At 42.1% G+C, this 20,363-nt stretch overlaps 1 protein-coding gene across 1 annotated transcript in view; it reads right to left on the reverse strand.

Annotated features, from left to right (window-relative positions):
- Nucleotides 1-15,084, reverse strand: part of SNX9 (sorting nexin 9) — a 61,837-nt gene extending 46,753 nt beyond the window's left edge. The window contains exon 1 of the mRNA XM_084262554.1: nt 15,035-15,084. Coding sequence (XP_084118680.1) covers nt 15,035-15,046 — 12 coding nt within the window. The 5' untranslated portion in view covers nt 15,047-15,084. The remainder of the gene's footprint in view (nt 1-15,034) is intronic.
- Between the last annotated feature and the right edge of the window lie 5,279 nt (nt 15,085-20,363).

The raw sequence follows: 20,363 nt of genomic DNA on the forward strand, positions 1-20,363 counted from the left end.
AAAGGAAAATTAACTTTTCAACAGTATGGGTATAGGCATTTAAATTGTAATAAGAAAACTGAAATGAAAGTGGAAACTTTCAGTGTTAGAGCAGCACTTTTAGAGCTGGTTCTCCCTGTTGTAGTTACACATCTGGACCGTCGTTTCCCAGTTTACAGAGTTACTGCCTTATTCCAGTGTGAAGCCTCTCAACTTCTAGAGATCCAACCTCTAAGCTTTTCAATCAATTGCTACTACTATTTTTTTAGAATGATAACAGTAATTGTGTCTAAGCATATTAAAACAAAACATTCTTCACATTAAAAGCCAGTATGAAATTATCATTCTTATGCAGACCTGGAGCAGATTTATCTTTCCTCCATTACTTATTTCTGTCTGAGCTGACGACCTCCCCCTTCTGCCCAAAATATTAGAAACCAAGAGGAAAAAAAAGCAAACAAAAGCATTTGCCAACTTATTTCTGCAAGCAGACATAAGATTACACAACTATACCTGCCAGCACGCCAAGGCTCTTCGTATAAATTCAGTGGGAAGGAAGCTGGCAAGCAAAAGTAATTAAAATAAAATTCCAACAAAGGATATTATCACTACCCTAAGTTACTAGAAGAGTATCCAAGATCTCCACAGACATCCTGATGACCCGGCTCTCCTGTATTTCCCCTAGAATCTTTGAAAAGGTGATCAAGCAACAGTAGTGCCTATTCCTCCCAAGAATAATCTTTCTGCTTTTTCTAAGAACTTCACTCAGAAGATGCTAGGCTCGCATAGAAGAGGAACTTACCACCAAGTCTGACAATCCTGATGTGCACAGGCACACACCTGCCCACATTAGAATCACAGAATGGTTTGGTTTGTGAGGCACATTAAAGATCATCTAGTTCCATCCAACCTGGCCTTGGACACTGCAAGGGTGGGGGCAGTCACAGCTCCTCTGGGCAGCGCCTGTGCCAGGGTCTCACCACCCTCACAGGGAAGAAATTCTTCCTAATATCTAATCTACATCTCCCCTCCTTCAGTTTAAAGCCATCACTCCTTGTCCTACCTCTACATGCCCTTGTAAACGGTCTTTCTCCAGTTTTTCTTGTAACCCCCTTCAGGTACTGAAATGCTGCTGTAAGGTATTCCTGAAGCCCTCTCCATGCTGAACAAACGCAGTTCTCTCTGCCCATCTTTGTAAGAGAAGTATTTAAGTCCTCTGATCATTCTTGTGGCACTTCTCTGAACTCACTCCAACAACTCCACGTAGGGAGCCCAAGAGCTAGATACAGTACTCCAGGTGGGGGTCTCACAAGAGGGACAAAAATCACTTCCTGGTGGTCACAGTTCTTTAGATGCAGCCCAGGATATGGTTAGATTTCTGGGCTGTGACAGCCCACATTGCCAGCTCATGTCGAGCTTCTCATCCACCAGCACCCCCAAGTCTTTCTTCTCAATCCATTCTGCACCCAGACCGTAGTTTCCTTGAGATCACCCTGACCCATGCGCAGGACCTTGCACTTGACCTTGTCGAACTTTAGGGGGTTTGCAAGGCCCACCTCTCAAACCTCCTGAGGTGCCTCTGGATGGCATCCCTTCCCTCCAGCGTGTTGACTGCACCGCACAGCTGGGTGTCATCCATGGCTGAGGTGACACTTGATACCACTGTCCCTGTCACTAACACTACAGTTCACCTGCAGCAGGATGGCTTTCATGAAGTAGGACAATGAAAACCACTGTACATTCCTCACCAGCCATGAGCATACACACTAACAGCCAGCGCACATCAGTTACACTCACAGAAGCTTTTATAACACCTTCCCCATCTAAACTTATTGATTAGAACAATAAACAACCCATGTGGAGCGATTACTGATTTTTGTTTAAGTTCACTCTTCTGAAGGAAAATGGTTTTGTAATGCTGGATTTCCTGATGCAGAACTGCTGCATTACAAGGAAAGTATGCTTTATAGTAGTAAAGCTGGAGAAGCCACTCAAAAATTTGTCACACCTTAGAAAATGCTTTCCCTGCAGACAAGACTTCATGGTATTAGAAAGAACTCTTGTGTCATGCCACAGATTTGTCTGTTTCAGACACATGTTAAAGTTCAGGAAACTTGTACCACAACTGCTTCTCTTGGACAGCTGGCAGTGGCAGATAGTACAAAGGAAGTATCCATAAAAGGTTCACAGCATGAAATTCCCATAATAAATACACCATGTTGTGGGTCAGCCCCATTGCACAGCTGAGCACCAGGCACCCCTCACTCCCCCCTTTATCCCCTGGCAGGATGGGGAGGACACAAAAGCACCTGCTGGGCAGGCGAAGGGCAGCTTGCTGGGTCAGCACAGGGAGGAGGGAACAGCAGCAGCACTCAGGACAGAACTCACACACAGAGGTAACACAGAGCCATTGACTGACCCCACACTGATCAGACACTGCGCCGCCTCAGACATCCTGGAGCTCCCTGCCCAGCCCCTTTTTGGGTGTGACATCACATGGTGTGGGAACACCCTTGGCCAGCCCCGCTCACCTGTGCCGGCTCCTTGGGACAGTGAGCTCTGTCCTCGCTGGAACCAGGACAGTCTACTAAGTCTCTGAAGCCAGCTGCTTGTGAAACCCCGATAAACAGTATGTTGCTCACATATGGAGGCACAGAACAGTGAAACGGATTTCTGTCTTCCCTGACTTTGTTTTATTCATTGTCTACTACACAGTTTTTACACGTGGGTTTGGAGGTTTTAGGTGGTTGCTTTTTTCTGGGGGGGGGGGGGGGGGGTTGGAGGGGTGTTGGGGTGGAGGTGTTGGGATGCTTTTAGTTGTTTGTTCCCACCCCGCACCCTCACTCCGGAATTGCTTTTCCCACCAAGACTTGTTTTAGAAACAAAATACTTGTTCTACAGGGCAGTTCTAAAAGAAAATAGAAACAGCATACCTGGGATACAGGGTGGGATCCCAGGATTAGACAAAATGAGGAAGCAGAAAGAACAAAAGCCTAGCTGCAGACAGATCATGACAGAAATTGGCAGCATCTTTGGATTACATCCAAAAGAATGGTTCAAATTTAAGCATTTAATCTAAAAGGTAGCAAATAAAAGTCAATTAACTTGCAATTCTTTTTGCATTTTTTGTTCTGTACTGTTTGATCTCTCATAGCAGTTTGCCCTGTGGTTACTAATACTGGTTTTGAGGTAGTTTACTGCTTAGAACAACTGCAAAACATCAGCTGGAAAGTCAGCATTAAACCCCTAGCTGTCCCCACTGCATCAAGGAAGCTATAGAAGTGAGACATGGTGGGGAAGGCTCTGAATGACAGTTTAACAATGTCACCATATACAGACTACTTAAGTCACTGTGTTTTAATCAATGCATCTTTGAAAAAAACAAACTCTCAGCAAGCCAAAATACATACTAAGTTCCACCATGGATATTACTACAGGTATTGCAAGAAGTTTAAAACAGCTTGTCTCCAAAGAGCTCAGAAAAAACAGCAAGTGCTTCAGAAACATAGGCAGGAGCCCCCCATCTCAGAACATAAGGACGTCACATTTCTTCCACGAGCGGCTATTGTTGGAGTAGATCTAACCTTTCTGCCACCCTCTGTCCTGAAACCCAAGCTCATCCAAAAAAGCCAGTAAGCACTCCAAGACTGAAGAGATTTTCCACTGCAGCAGCTGTGATATTTGGGGCTATGGTTTGACAAAAACTGCCCTTCGTTTCAGTCCCGCTACCACAACTGTACCAGAGTGCTATGCCAAGTGTACATTTCAATAGTCTGTGCAGAAATATCAAGCAGCTCTTCAAGTGCCTCTGCCTCTCAGCCTGAAAGGCAGCTACCTTCTGTCTTGCCTACAGCAAAGAAATCTCTACACGTGTTTCTCTCACAGGCACTCCTACAAGACAAGAGGCAAACAAAGAAAATGCAGTGTAAGAGGACGCGGGGGACAGTGCCTTCTCAGACAAACTCCTACAAACTCTCAGACAAAAGTCTTACCTTAGGAATTCCAGAGATTATACATTATCACTTTAACTAGCAGTTTCTAGACTAAAGATTTATTATAAAAGGAGAAAAGAGCAAAATACTTCTGTTTAACTAATACCAAGCAAATGGAGAAGCTGTGTATTACTTGTATGGTGCTAGATCAGGTATGTGCTCAGCAACATCTGCCTAGGAAAAAAAACCTACTAGCCTGAAGAAATGGAACCATCCCTCCAAAATTGTTTTAATACTATGATTTCATTAAGCAGTAAGTAAAAATTAACTTGTTTAATATAAACCTCTATTTAGCATTACATTTCTTTTTTTAGTCCAAATGCTTTGCTTTCAGCAACATCAGAATTAAAACAAACTAATGCAAGAAGTTCAATCAAGAACTCCACTTCTGGACTAAGAGAGGTCACAATACTCCTCACTTGACTCTACAAATTCACATTAAGAATGTGTCTCAATCTGCTGGCTCACTTTCTTCTGAACCATTTTTCAACTTTAAAATAAGCTCAATAGCCTGTAGCTAGTCATTTGAAGACCACTGACTATAAGAACATTAGAAGCAAATTAAATACAAATAAAAAGCTAAGAAATAAGGACTTGCATCATTTCTTCCTGCTAATAAAACATACTTGCAGACAAACTCAGAACAAAAAGCTCCTCTTCAGCCTCAGAAGATGCCTACAATACTTCAGGCAGGTGTTTAATTACTGGATTAAAAGGCCTACCTCATATTGCAAGAAAATGGTTAACAAAGCACAAAGAAAAGAAGAAAAAATCCACAAAGTTTTGTTTATAGGCTAAGAGACACTAATGAAATATTCAATTGCCACCAATGTGCATGTGGCTTAAACCACCGGTACTTTTACAGCTAGAATAAAGGTATAATAACCTTACCTTGAAACCATTTCTGGATGAAAATTATGTGACTGAGCAAGTTTTCAAGCATTAGAGAGACTTGGAAACATCTTCTGTAGTAATAAAGACAATGACTCTCCAGCAACTCAGGCTTTCCTCAGTGAGGACAGATTAGCTCTTCAATTCTACCACATAGGACTTCAGTGTCTTACTGAAAGTGACTTTTTGGTTGGCCTGAACTCTGTTCAGGCTAGTCCAGCTCATTTTTGGTTGTGTATCTTATTTTTGATTTACAGACTATGAGCTTCTTTATAGCAGTCTACCTGTAAGCAAAATATTAGCACACACAACAGCAAACCAAAAAGCACTCCTGACCTGTACACACCCTAAGAACTTTCATTCAAGTGACTTCCCATACACCAGGAGGTCCCTTGTTCAGCTCAAGCATCCAGGACTAGAAGTTATGGATGCAGCATGAGGACTGAAAAGGTTGTAAGACTAAGATTTCTTAAAGCTGTTAGAATGAAATAATGTTAAAACCTTAAGGTATTAAACCAAATAGCTTCTGTCCACATTACAAATCAGAGAGGTATATACCCACTGTCCCAGAGCATGAAAAAAAGCAAAGAGAAAGTCTGAATTTTTCCAGGTTTACAACAGTGCTTAATAATTTTCAAGTCTGTAGATTATCTATAAGCACCTCAGTACTTTGAAAAAGCAGCATTCAGAAACTTTCAAAAGAACCATCTCGCACTATTCAAGGAAGCGCTTGGTTATCTTTTGTGGTATTCTTACACCTGTATTTACCGGGCACTGTCACACCAAGCAGCAGAATGCCCAGGCACCCAAGCAGTACAGAAGCAAGGGGAATTCAGTAGCAATGCAGGACACCCATGCAGGACACCCATGTGATTTAAAGATATTTCCAAATACTGACTCAGATACTCCTGTGAATCACATCAGAGCTTTCAGCTGGGTTAAGCACCTGAGATTTTTTTCTTGTTTAAAATATTACTTATAAACCAGTTATCAGTTATTAACAACATACTGCACAGTGAGGAACTCCAGTGATATCAGAAGACCTTTTCAGAACCATTTTACTGCACTATTCCAAGTGACCAGTTTCCCCAATTTTCTTTTCCTATTTCAGGACTGAAAAATTTCCGATCCGAGATTAATTTGAGATACACCAGGACATACAACTGGAGCAAGTATAGCATGGCTTTGTAGTTACAGATGTTAGGCAGGATGCATTTAACTCCAGCACAAATAAAATCTCTGCACAGATTAATCATTACTGTATCTCTGAAATCAAACCACAACACTGGCAACTGTTTGCTGAACCAATATTTAACTGCATGTTTCACAAGTCTGCCATGCCAAGTCCCCTCATGTTTGCCTGAACTTTTAGAGCTATCACTATTGCACCCTCCCAGTCCTGTCCTCAAAGAACAAAGCTGGTAAGAGGTGAAGGTTTCCAAAAAATCCTTCAGCATTCACCAGAAAAATTGACAGACTGTGACCTATTCATTACGACAGCTTGTAGTCACAACAGTGCTGCCTCTGTGAGAGTGGAGCTTAGGAAAAAAAACTAGTAATTATCCCAATAATTGGAGAGGAACAAAGCTCCACTACAGTTATCTAATAAAACTTCAAGCCTTTTCAGATCCACCACACTATTTATTACAGGTTGTGCATTTCAATGTATCAGCTGCACAGGCTGGTCTAGAAGTAAACAACAAACTAGAAGAGGAAAATACCTGCATGTTAAAACGATGCTACTTCAAATACAACTTGACCTGTAAAATACAGAACTGCATAGTTGTGCTACTTAGTCTCAAACACTGTTAATGTCAACAGGAAAACAAGTGTTCAATAGGAACTAACTGTGAGCAGCTGGGAAGACATCTAAAAGGCAGCAAAAGAGCCTCAACATGGAATTCTGCTAAATTCTCTGTTACTTAGGTAGCCAACACTCATCAATATACTAACATCTTGGGATCTCTTAGTTCTTTTTAGAAGCACTACTTTATGAAAGCCAAGTAACAGAACCATTTCTATGTTTACTTTTATGAAGACACGTGAGGAAACTATTACATTAGCAGAAATGTGTTAACATTTTATCAGATGAAGCTTCTTTACTTTAAAAATGGCTAAAGTCCCATTTTTATGGGTTCTAATGTACCCAAGCCTACAGCTACCTTGGCTTTTCTGTTCACAGTGTAAAAGACCTGTGCAATGACAATCTGAGCACAGTAAAGAGCAGCTCAGATAAGCAAAGCTCAGTCATTAGACCCAGCCAGAAAATACCCAGCACCTGAACTGGATATTAGTTACCTGCAATTTAATGCAACATGCACACTGCTGTATTGCCCTACCCAACTTCTCTAAAGAAAAAAAACCCACTGTCATGGACAGAAATATAAAAAAATAGAATGAGTAACAGAACTGTATTAAGTAATACAAGATTTATAGTTTCTCTCATAACAAGTCTCCATCTTCCATTATCTAGGAATTGATTTAAAAATTGGGACACCACAAAATTTTTTCTTATACCAACAACATTTATAGTGAACAAAAGGTTCAAAGAACTCAGGAAAAAGTTTAAACTACTGCTTCCTTACAAATTGCTGTAAAATTTGGCAGCTTGACAGACCTCAAGAGAGCTGTTGATATAAAAATTACAATTTGATAACCATATAAACACTTCCAAAAATATTGTCTAGCTATATGCAGCAAGGAAGATGCTTAATTTTGTATTCCATAAGCAACCATTTTCAGAAGACAAATACAAGGGTGTTAAGGGAGAAAATTACAGTACTGCTGAAAGAACTGTGCTGTAACTCAGTAAGCACTAATTACTCTAGATTATCATATGTTATTGTAATATTCAATTACTGAATTAAACCTTAAGCCCCAAAAAAGAATTCATGCAGTGGAGGAAATAAAACACGTAAGCTTAATTCTCAAATCTGATGAAGTTATAGGACAAAATGGAGCACCACATCATCAGTCACGGCCCTACTGCTGCAGGAAGGTGAATTGTGTAGGCTCTCCTGGGAATCTCAGGATTTAAATCAGATCTAGCAGGAACAATAAATGTGATAAGCTTATATTAATTGTCCTTCTTGTGCAGTCTGACCATGTAATTGTGACAAAGAAACAGAAAACTCCCCATACAGAAAAGAACTGGTATAAAGCAAGAGAATTTTTAAAGTTGCTCTTGAAATCTAGCCATTTTGTTATATCAGACAGGAAAACAAACACTTTGCTTGAATTCAACTAGAATCAAGAGGACGACTTATTTTTTGCTCTGAACGTCAAGAACTGCAGTCTCAGAAGGCTGGGAAAAGCAAAGTGAGTCCAAAGCCGACTGTGTATAAACAGAGATACCATATGAATACACAAAATAAAAGCACAACAGTTCCTTTGCCAAGGAGGAGCAGATGGCAACTCAGAGCAGAAGTCAATAACACAATGGTAAGTCATAAGAAAGCACCCATCAAACAGTTGTACCCCAGTCCCACTTTTTACAAGAGTGGGACTAAATATTTTCACCTGGGCAAGTCCCTCTTGCAGAAAGCCCAGGTCAGGCATGGTTGCCCATCCCCAGAAGCAGCTGTTTTGCTTGGATTCCCAAGGGATCTCCCCCAAGCTGCACTGCCTACCTTCCTACTGCCCCCTCCTCCTTCCAACCACCCATTTTACACATTGAAAACCCCACCTGTACAGTGGTTTCCTTTAAGGGGTAGGGCCCTGAAGGAAGGGCTGCTCTGAAACGCAGGAGGAAATGAGAGTTTCTACCAACATAAAAATACTGTTCACAAGCACAGAGTCACTGGTTTGACTCTACCCAGCAGGCTTACTATGAGCATACATCCCCTTGTTAGCAGTGCTGAGGACGACTCACGTGCCTTTCATACTATGCCATGTCCTGAATGTCTCCTCACAACAACACAACAGCTGGATCTGCCCACGGAAAGGAAGCTCCCTACAAGAAGTGTTGTCCCTCATGCGCTTCTCTTACTGTGGGTCCCACAGAGGACTACCCCTCAAAGCTATATCCATCTGTTCTTAATTACCCCCTTTCTTTTTTGGATGGAGGTTTCTTACCCATATGAAGCTCAAAGAGAAAGACTGCTTAGGAGAGAAAATTAAGGCTCAGAGGTTAAATTAGATTTTCCAGTAAGCATTATACATATATTTTTCCCTTTTCAGTAGCACTTACATTTTGCTTACTGGACTACTGCAAGATTGCCTTGGTTTTTGAACTTTGTGTTACTTGAGAAGCTCCTTTCCAATCAAATAGCTGAGAAAGCACAAACACAGCTGAAGAAAGTAAAAGCACACACTCAGATTTTTGCCACCCCCCCACCCCCAAAGCTTGAAGTGAATTTGAATGACCTTGTAATTGTGAAACATGCTTTGAAATAGAAGGGGTTTAGCTTTAAATGCTGAACACCGCCAATAGCTATTTACTTCAAGTAATTCCACATATCTAAATGCTGATCTGTCCTACTGCAGTGCTGGTTGAAACAAATCACCCCCACTGTTTCAAAGTCTCTATTACCTGCTTTTGTAACGATTTGAAAGACTGTTTCCAGCACCGGCAATGTTGCAATTGCTTGTACATTTAATACAGGAGGGAACCCATATATCCAAAACAGCAAAGCTCTCATGTAATTTTCCCTTTGTAATCTCTAGGACACCTAGAAAATTTCAGAGTTTATTATCAAAAGAGGTTTTTGTATGCAGAAGAATGTGTGGATATTCAATATTTCAGGAGCTTTTTCAAGACCTGAAAATCAGAGGTTCTAGAAGAGGGAGACAACTCACAGAGGAAAAATTTGAAGGAATGGAGTAAAATAAACTTTTTTTTTTTTTACAAAGCCACAGTTACCAGTAAAGAATTCTTGCTGAAATAATACCAATATATGGAAAAATTCTACAAGACCGAAAACTTTAATCACTTAGTCTATAAACCAGATGAAGATTATGACATCTAATACCAGACTTCCTTCTCTTTAGCTACTGTAATCATGTTTTTAAATGATCACTCTAGTAATGAGTCTCTGATGACTCAATGTCCAGGTGCTTAAAATAACTCTGAAAAACTGAGTCAGAGGAATCATTACTGAAACACAGCATCATACAGAATCTCATCAGCTCTCCAGCTTCCTAGCAGAGAAACAGGCTGGCAAGCAAGAAGCCTTGCATGAGAAATGGATGGGGTATAAGGTACCCTACTTAGCACTGAACTTTTGGAAGATCATAAGGTCAGAGAAAGACAACAGAATAGAAAATCTCTATCTTGATAAAGTAAGACTGCAACAGTTCTCATGCTTAGCATCTCACTCCATCAGTAGGTCAAGATTCTGGTAAATTTGCATTACCAAACATTTTCACCTGCTCTAGTCATCTTATTGCCTCTCAAAAAAAACCAACAACAAAACACTGAACCAAAATAATCCAAGAAGTCCCAGGAAATATTTTCATATATATGTAACAATACCTTAAAAAAAAACCCAAACAAAAAAAAATCTTCATATGATTAAGATAATGAAAATCAAAGTTAATATCTCACCTCATTAGTTTTGTCCTATTGCACCCTATATATACATAAACCATCCATGATCTCATTCTCTGCATTACATCTTGCTTTGATAAATTTAAGTAGTGGAAACTACTAAGTGGACTATGAACTGATTTTCAGAGTAAAACTTCATCCCAACTCAGAGATGTATTGAGATTTATGAACCAAATATTCCCTTGAAATGTGATTTCCTAAAGAAGTCTATTGACAAAGTTACAATACAGAAGACAAACTTTCAGAGTGCAGTTGGGTTTTTGGAGCAGACTGCAGTTTTGGAGGGCTTAGCACAGAGGAATGCTTTACTTCCCAGCTGCAATTCAGAACAAAGAATTGTTTCTGCCTGATTCCTAATGCAAACAAACAGCATTGTGACCGCACAATCAAAGTGTGAGATTTCTTTGGGGGAGCCTTATGCCAGTAAAAGCAATAGTGAATCTAAAAGAAAGTTGAAAGGAAGGATAAACCCTTAAAAAAAATAATCTTTATTTAAAGTCGACTGTGTTCTTATTTTTTCCCTACCTGGAATTTTCCTATATAAATCATGATCTTCCCTCACAACAACTTCTTTTAAGAACAGAACATTCAGCCTAAGCTTTCATCTCAAAAGACAACTTCCCACCAAAAAGGGCTCCATCCTACAAACAGAATGAGACAAATGAGTTCTGAAAGCAGATGCATCATCAAACAATCAAAAACATTATGGTGGGATACAAGTGCCTCTAAGGTTAAAAACTGTTGCTATTGTCACTAAGAGGAGCCTAACCTCATGAAGCTTATCAATACTTGCCTTGAAAAATACCTAGCTTGTGAAAGTAACATCACCGACTTCCACAGTGTCACTCCTATAAATCAGAGTTCATCAGCTTCTAGTTTCAACCTCAGCTTTTAAATTAAAACCCTCACCTCACATTAGCAGTACAGGTCCCAAAAGAACCACCTTGACCATCAGGGTGAGTGTAACCTACCAACTTCTCATACCATCATCACATCCTTCTTAAACTAGGATTTCACAAATGGAAAAGCATCAGCTTTTTCAAGAAAAGGACTTGCCTACCTTCTAAAATAATAAATAGCTCTAAAAATAGACTGAGGTAGGGTGCATGTTATTTAAAGGCCAGCATATAACTTCCTGACATTTCCAGCTCTCCCCATTCAATGAAACTCAAAAACAAAAGAAAGGTCATGAGCAAAGCTGGGACTGGGAGACTCTAGAGGAGAAAGAAGGCAGCCAAGGAAGTCAAGAAGGAACAAATAGAAGAACGTGAATCTCACTTGTGGCTTTTGCAAGTAACTATCAAGACACATTCACAATGTTGCATTTTATTTCTGACCAAGGGTTGAAAAATTTTTAAGCTTTTTATTTTTAGGCTCAGGCATTTTCTGACTTCTTCTGTAGTGCACAGTTAAAAATAAGGAATTAGTAAGCTCAAGTCTGTTTCTGAAGGAAGCTTCCAAAATAAAGTATTTGGCTTAATGCATCAGCTCTTAAAAACAGGTATGAAATTGCCCACCTCTGAAGTCAGGTTCGGTTAAAGTACAATAAAACTCTGGAAGTTAACAACATCTAAACAATGCCTTTTTTTTTATATAGTGATTTGGTTTTGCACTTGCCTCAGTTTTTAGAGCATGTGACCTTGAACAAGCCTTTAGGGAATCACAAAATCCACTGCCAAATTACAGTAAGGATCTAGCCAACCAAAGAATTGCCACCAGAAGTCTCAGATTCTCCATTTCCCATTTATATTTCTATCCTTCACCCTGAAAGCCTCTCCCTTTCCACTTCACCACCCCACCAACCTTTCGCATCAGGTTTTCAGCTATTGTATCTCCCCAGAACTGGAGAAAACGGCCCCACTGTTTCTGTTCAGTTATTTTTTTTTGCTGTTTCAGCAACTTACTGTACCTCAAAGATAGGGCTGACAAGTGTTGGAGTCAGCTCCTGAGACACACAGACAGCACAGAGTAAGAAGCAAGGAAGAAGGAGGAGCAGTGGTGACTGATAGCTCAGCTCACAGTGTAAAACACAGCTTACGCAGCCTTCAGAGTACTTGGTGCCTACAGCTACCCCAACCCCTTACATGAAAGGCTCCCTACAAAGCTGCCAGTGCTAAAGGCCTTTTTGCATGAAAACAGACATCCTTTCCCCTAAAACCTTTTATTATTTCAGTGGGAAATCTAGTGACATTAAATGGCACATTGAAGAGACAACAGATTACATGAATGTAGACCACATCTTCACATTGGAAAAGCCTAGGAACTTAATTGCTGTGGTTTATCAAATTGGGAGGCAAGTAAATGGGCCAAAGTTTACAAGCTGGCTGATGAAGAAATCCCCATTTCCCCCCACCCACTGGAAACTTAACACTTCGATACACACATTTGCAAGGCTTACAGACAAATGGATAAACTGGAAACAGAACCCGGCCAATTTAGATTCAAAATAAAGAAGCATCAACGTGAAGAGAGTTTATGGATTATTTTTTTTTAAAAAAAAAAAAAGACTGACTGGATTTTCCATAGCTGAAAGAATTCAAATAAAAAAACTGCATTTCGCCCCAGCCCTCCTTGGAAAGTATATTCTATTCTAGCTTAAACAGGAATCAATTCAGGAAGCGCCAATAGGCCGTGCAGCACAGGCCAGGCCTGACTGTCAGCCACCCCTACCAGCTACAGGACTTGACACCATGGACGTTTGAGAAATTCACACTACAGGTGTGAATTATAGTCTAGCTTTCCTAATGTTTCCACACAGAATACAAACATACTTTGCATAACTCGCTTAAAAACAGGCTCTTTTGGAAGAAGTGCAAGCAGGTGCTGAGAAGTTTGCTTACAATTTGCAGAGAGGTAGCTATCATCTCCTGTGCGAAGCTCACAGAAAAGAAAGTAAGCTTCTCTCCAGTACTATTCTCAGTTACCAGCACATCAAAATAACAAGAAATTATCATGTCCCAGTTCTAACATGTATTTTCTAATTGGGAAAATATCACTTCCCAATTCTGACTTTCAAAGTAAGTGCATAGAATGAAAAAACTTGTGCCGCCGGTTTTCAAGCCAGTCCTGGTTAGGAAGTTCACGATTACACGCCAATCAGTCAGAGCCCATAATGTCCCCCCAAAAAATATTTCAGGAAAAGCGAAGTAAAAGTTTCCAAATATATTAATAAAACTGTTTGGCATGGAATGTAGGATCCAGAGAGGATACTGCACCTCAAAGTGAGAAGAGAAGTAGTAAACTGTTTCAATAAGGTGCCTGCTTAGCATACTGCAAGCACTGTAGTACGCACACACAGAGAAGTAATTGTCATTTTCTTGCTACCTATCATAGTTAAGATCAATTACATATTCATACACACATCCCATACATCAGTGGAAACTACCAAGTCCATCAACAACAATCTAAAACCTCATCAGAGCATGGATTTCACTACACTTCTTAAACTGCTTAAATGATTTTAAAGCCTAAACCAAATTTCACTGTGTTTCTGAAAAGGTTTACAACATGAGTAGCCATCAACGAACAAGGTCACAGAGACAACTACTTATCCATTAAATATAGCATATTCAAGATACAGAATTTCTCCAGTACCGTGAAGAGCAACACAAATAGTGTACTGTATGAAAACTGCCTCAGTCAAAGGAAGTTTTTTAACTGCTGGCCAAGTTTGGGGGATCAGGTGACTCAAAGTATTACTTCAAATACCAAAAAAAGGCTTCTGCCACATTTAGATAACTTACAGATGACATTTACTGGTGGATGTCAACTCACACCTACACAAGCAGAGATGCTTTCACCAACAAATATAGTCAATAGACATTGTTAATTTAGAAAGAGACTGGTTTCAGATAGGATAGACTACTTTTGACTGTTGCATTAACAGGAGATGTTGAAGAACTGCACAAAATAATTTCACTTCCTGCTAATACGAAGTATTTCACTTCGGACCCTATTAACAACAGGTCACACTCTACGGGCTCCGGGCTCCCCCGAGACACCTATTCCCTGGACGTCACTCGAGGGGGTCTGCATCAGCTGTCCTGACGAGACGGGGAGGCCGGCGGCTGTGCCGGGAGGGTGCGAGGCAGCCGGGACGCCCCGTCCCCAGCCCCGCGGAGCAGCCGGGACACCCAAGCCGCCAGCGGCCCAGGCCTTTCCCCGCCACCGCCGCGGTCTGCCGGCCAGCACCGATTCGCAGGGCACGGTGGAAGCGGGGCAGGGGCGCCCGAGCTGGAGAAGCGGCAGCCCCTCGGCCTCCGCGGGTTTGTTCGGCCCTGCAATCGCTCCGGGCGAGCCGGCGAGCTGGAAATACAGCAGAAAACAACTTTGCCCTGCCCGGCGAAACCTCCGCGCCGCTCGGAGGGGCCGGGCAGCGGCGGCGAGGCCCGAGAGCGGCGCGGCGGAGCGGGCGGCCCCCCTCCTCCCCTCCCTCCCGAGCACGGCCGGCGGCGAGGGCAGGCCCCGGGGAGGGGACTCTTTCCCCCGACCCCCGAAACGCAGCCAAGCCCCCCGCGGGGCCTCCCACCCGCCGCGCCCCTCCGCGGGGCCTGCTCGGCGCAGAGGGCGCCCCGGAGCCGCCTCACGACCCCCCCCCCCCAGGGCCGCACTGGGGGCTGCTCACCTTGGTGGCCATGGCGCTGCCGGTGCGGGCTGGGCTGCCGGTCTCCCCTCCCCGGGCCGCCGCGGCTGCTCGGTCGGTGCGTCCGGCCCGCCCGCCGCCGCTGGGCCGCGCAGACGGCTCCTCCTCGGCGTCCCCCAGTCACCACCGCCGCGTGAGAGCTGTTGGGCGGCTCACTAGTAAGCCCCGGCCGTGGGCAGGCAGCGGCTGATGTAGCTGCACGGCGGTGCCCCCCTCCCCACACCCCCTGCACGCCCCCGCCCCGGCAGCCCCTTCCCCCGGCACGGCTCAGCACAGCACCCGGGGGCGGTGGCGGGGCTGTTTGTCCCCAGCCTCTCCGTCAGGGCCGGAGGGAGGGACCCGCGGCGGAGAGCCCCGGGGGAGCCGCCCCGGTAGGTCCCGGGGCGGCGGGCGGGGGCAACAGTGCCCCTTCCACCCCCTCAGCGGCCTCGCGTGGGGAAGAGGGCCGGGAGAAGTACATTATCGGTCCCTCGGTTACTTTTGAACAGAAATTTCGAAGGAACTGTATAGCCAGGAAAGCCTTGGCCAGGCTCCCTCTGCAGCTGCTACTGGGATGTGCGTCGCCCCCGACCTTAGCTCCAGCTGGCCCTTTGTGGCAAGTAGCGACAGCAGAACATAAGTAACGTCGAAGAGCTGGTCAGGGTCCGCAGCCGCCTTGCCGGGGGCTCTGCGATCGTTTCAGACAAACTAACTGTGATCCCGCTTGATTTCCAGCCTGCGGGAGAGATCCGATGGGAGGCGAAGATGAAGGGGGTGGGGAAACCCAGTGGCAGTGATAGTGCCAAGCGCTGCAAAGCCTGGAAAGAGAAACTTTTCGTCTATAGATTTGTAGAGATTGACCTGGAATCCGGAGATGTTTCCTCTCTGTAAATGGAAACACGTGGTCTAATTCAGGACGATAAAGGAGAATCCTAAGAGGGAGGTAGGCTGTTGGGAAACTGCATGACTATTTACATCTGCGTTTCCTTGTCCACAATAATCATGAGCTTCTTTTCTGATATTAGTATTGATTCTCAATGAGACAGCTTTACTGAAAGAGAAAAATAAGTTTTCAGGTTTTTTAAGCTAGAAAAAAATTTCCAAGTAGGACCAGTGAAATACTTTCTATGGTGAATAAGGATGAGAAATTAAGAGGAAGGTAGTTGACACCACTTTTTGAGTGATTGAACTGATTGGGAAGGTTTCAAACTACTGCAGTTTCAAACTTTTTCTGAGTTCCAAAAAACACGCACTGCCTGTCACCCGAGAGTGAAGAACAAAGTGATGGTTTATTCAGCTTCCCTATATGCTTAAAATCTCCAGTTTACAGTTTTCCAGTGTGAGGTACTCCTAAAAATGTCTTGCTTGATAAGTTCTGAGGGATGAAGAAAATGTTAGTAATAATGTTTCTAATGTTAGTTAGAAAATGTTTCAGGGTGAGAGAATGTTCTGGGAAAATTATTTTTGATGGGAACTTTCCAATACTGTTTGCAATTAATTGCAGTTAATTCTGTCTTAACAAAGACATCCTCAGGAATCGCTTTGGATTGCAAATAAACATATCTCTTCTTAGCTGCAAGCTTAATTATTCCTTAACACAAAGAGCCAAGTGCCAAAAAAATGGTAAAGAAATCACCTGAAATTTCCAAAATCTTCTAAATCAGTTAATTTTCTGCTACCCAGCTGAGTCCTACTTAATTAAGACTAGATACTTATTTAGCACTAGACATACAAGATTCTCAGAGGCTTCATCAGGAGTGTTTACATACTTAGGCATTAGGTAGGTTGGAAGTAGAGTGCTGTGTGGAGCTTATCAGCTTTCAAACACAGTTGGCTCATTATTCACTTTGTACTAAAGCCCCAACATATGCCCTAGTAGCTAAGTATCTCCACCTCAGAAAAAGAAACAGTCAATGAAAGCAGAAAATCCCTTACCCAGCACATAAGCGACATTTTAAAAACTTATTTTAACTTTACAGTTTTCTGTCAAGTATATATTTTTGCAGTTTATTTGTCTATAGTGGTTCCCAGGAACAACTGCCGCAGCAGAGTTCAGTGCAAAGTGATGTGTTGCAGAGCCTCATCAAATTAAAAGCTCCTTCCAACAGCACTATGCAAATTTTTTAATTAAAGATGGACTCTGAGAAAGGATAAGGAGAACTTTTGCCAAACACTGTTCTCTGTCTGGCAAGGCCTGCCTGTAGCTTCAAGATCAGGGAAAGCCAGTGACCTTGTATGCTCTGACTTCTCCAAGCTTGGTGGGAAATGATAAAGAAAAAATAAGGTTATTCAGATAACCTTCAAGATGAAAACCACATTGTGAAGGAACTGTGGCTTGTGTTTCAAAGCTACTGTCCTCAGGAGCTCCTTGAGGTAGTACACCTTGGATTTGTCCTTGCTAGCAGACTGTGTCCTTAGCATTACCTAGGTGATGTATGGGGGTGGCTCAGGTGGCCCTGAGGCATTTGCCACAGCTGTGGAGGAATCTTGAGGAACAATTATCATCTTTAGTAGCAGCAACTTTACAAATGGAGCAGCCTGTCATATACATGTTTCCAAAGTCTTTGCAGGAGGTGTATTGGGAACATATTGTACTAGGTCTTTATTTTCAAAGGTGTTTTATACTATGGTGTGTACGATAACATCAATTCCATGCTACATGCTCATGACTTTTAACTACATTAGTCAGGAAAGCCTAATGATGACTAGGGAGTGATTACAAAAACATTGCAAACTTCTCTTACTCCTTTTAATTATCATGTTTACCTTAACCACCCAGTACACCTCTTGTTTTAAGAAGGGGTAGAGTTTTCACATTTCCAAAGCCTTAAAACTAATTTTTTAAGCAATGACATAGTTTACAAACTTGTAGTAGCTTATTCTTCATCTTCAGAAGACATACCCACAGAGCTTTACTTACCTCTCCCCAAGAGGTTCTTTGGGTGTTATGTTTCCTCTCAGCTGAGTTTTAGAGTTGGCTTGGGTTAACACCATTTCTATGGTGTTTCTGAGAAGTTTGCCAGAAAGTGACATAGATAAAATATTGCTTGCCACTATCTTCTGTCTCCTCCCCCAAAATTGGATAGAAAATGATAGGAGCTGCCACATCTGTGAAATCTAATGTTATCTGCACTGAGCAACGGGGGAGCAGCTGCTGAACCCTGTCTGTGCATTGCTCTGTACAGCGTGATAGCATTTGCAAATCCACATTTAATTGAACATGTTCTGAAGAAAAAAAAAACACCATTATTTTCCTTTATTGTATGTTTTGAGTCTTTGGCCAGAAAGGCCATGAATTCTTGAATCATATGGCATTTGCACCAAAGCACCATGGGCTCTCATTTACCCAGTTTATGTGGCAGGATAAAATGGCACTCAAGAGATTACAGGCATACTTTTCAATCTCATTCTGCACCTGGTGCTGGAAGATCACTATCAAACCAGTAAAGAAGACAGTCTTCAAATACTGCAGGATGGTTGGATAAGTCTTCATCAAAGCTGCTTTAGAAGAATGCACCCAAAATTGCACCCACATTCCTCTGAGCTTTTCAGTCTCAAAATTTGCCTCTGAATAAGCAATTTTGAGAAAAACTGTGCATTTACTTGACTTTTACTAGAGCTGGTAATCAAATGACATTATTGTTTGAATTGTGGCATACTGTGTGGGCCTTTTTCAAGGTAAGTTCTGATTTGACACAAATTATGTTTCTAATAAATACACAGCCAAGATTAGTTTTGTGTTGTGTATGAATATGCTGGGTTTTTTTTTATGATGGGGGAGAAGTGCAATGCTACACCGTGCTAAATTCTGTGCTCTGAGGGTGTTGGGGGTTTTAACACATCTTTGTGAAGCCAACAGTTTTAAGTCACGATGGACTCCCTAAGAGTCAATTTTCTCTTAAAAAACTCCCCACATTAAAACAATTACTGACCACTGAAGATGTGAAAAAGCTTCACAGAAAAGAAGTGTGGGTGTTCCAGAGGCAAAATATTGTGATAACATCCTTTTGGACACTGTCAGGTTTTAGAGAGGGCTTTTTTTCTTTTATTGTGAAGCTGATTGCACAGGTCATATTTTGGTACAAACTAGAACACCCTTGAGGGAGAGGGGGGTGTGTCAATTGAACACCTCTTCATGGGTGAAACAATTAGGAGGTTGCTTGGCTGTGACCACCTATTCTTTTTTTAGATAATAGTGTGTGAAATAACTTTGAAAGAAATGATACAACAACTCTTGTGCAAGAAACAAAACACATTTCCTGAAACAATTAACAGTAATATAATTCTTAATTTTTGTATCCCCTTCTGCCCTGTGCACTGATTGATTGTATATTATATACAGCTAGGATACCCATGCATGCATATGTATCATATGCATGATATACAAAGCACTTTACTTGTTTTGCAGCTGGATTTTTGGTTAATATTTTGTATTCATTTGAGTTTCAGTGCCATGACTGCTGAAGTCAATAGGTTTTGAACTCAGCTTTTCAGAGTACAGTTTAGTAGGAAGTATATTTTAAAAGGTATAAATGTTTCCATTTTGCTGTTTGCTAGCTTTGGCAGAAGCCACATACCATTAGTGCTGTTAATTCCTATCACTACACATTCCATCCGGAGTGCTGACTGCCTGTGGCTTATTTCCATTTTTTCCTGTGTAGTGGAAGGGCTCTGCCAGCTGCCAAACTCTGTGCTGTCCCCGGGGACTGAAGTCTCAACAGGCAAAGCAACAGGAGTGTGATCTGCTATCTATTTCAATTAAACATACAGGAACATATACAAGGAGGTCCCGACACTATTAAGAAGCCGAGGATTGCACCCAAATTGTCTTCTGACACACTGATTCCTAATAATGCTGAAGACGTAATCAATTATTCTTTGCTGTGATGTCTAGATGATGGTCCAATTATTAATCCTCATGGAGTAGCTAATTGAGAAGAAAGCTACAGAAGGATGTGGGACTTAGCTGAGAGATTTGAGTCCTCTTGCTCCAGTCTCTCAGCTTCTTTGGAGGGGAGTAGTAGCATACCACAAGTCTACCAGTGTAGCACCATGCAGCAGTTTTCAAGAGAGCTTGATGAAAATAGGAGCAAATCCATGGGCACTTGGCATATATCACATTTACATCCAAATTAACAGCAAGTATCAAAGCCATTGTAGGGCACGTTTTGTTCTATGACCATGCAAAGCTGCAGACCCTATGGATAAGTGTTTATCATTAAACTATACTTTTTACTGTAAATAAACAAATTGACGTGTTCTTCAGTAATAAGAATGACTGTTTTACTGACCTGACCAGCATGGATCTTGAACATGTTGTATCTCTGGTTTA

This window comes from Gallinula chloropus (assembly GCF_964237585.1).
Source record: "Gallinula chloropus genome assembly, chromosome: 3".
In the NCBI taxonomy this organism is placed as follows: domain Eukaryota; kingdom Metazoa; phylum Chordata; class Aves; order Gruiformes; family Rallidae; genus Gallinula; species Gallinula chloropus.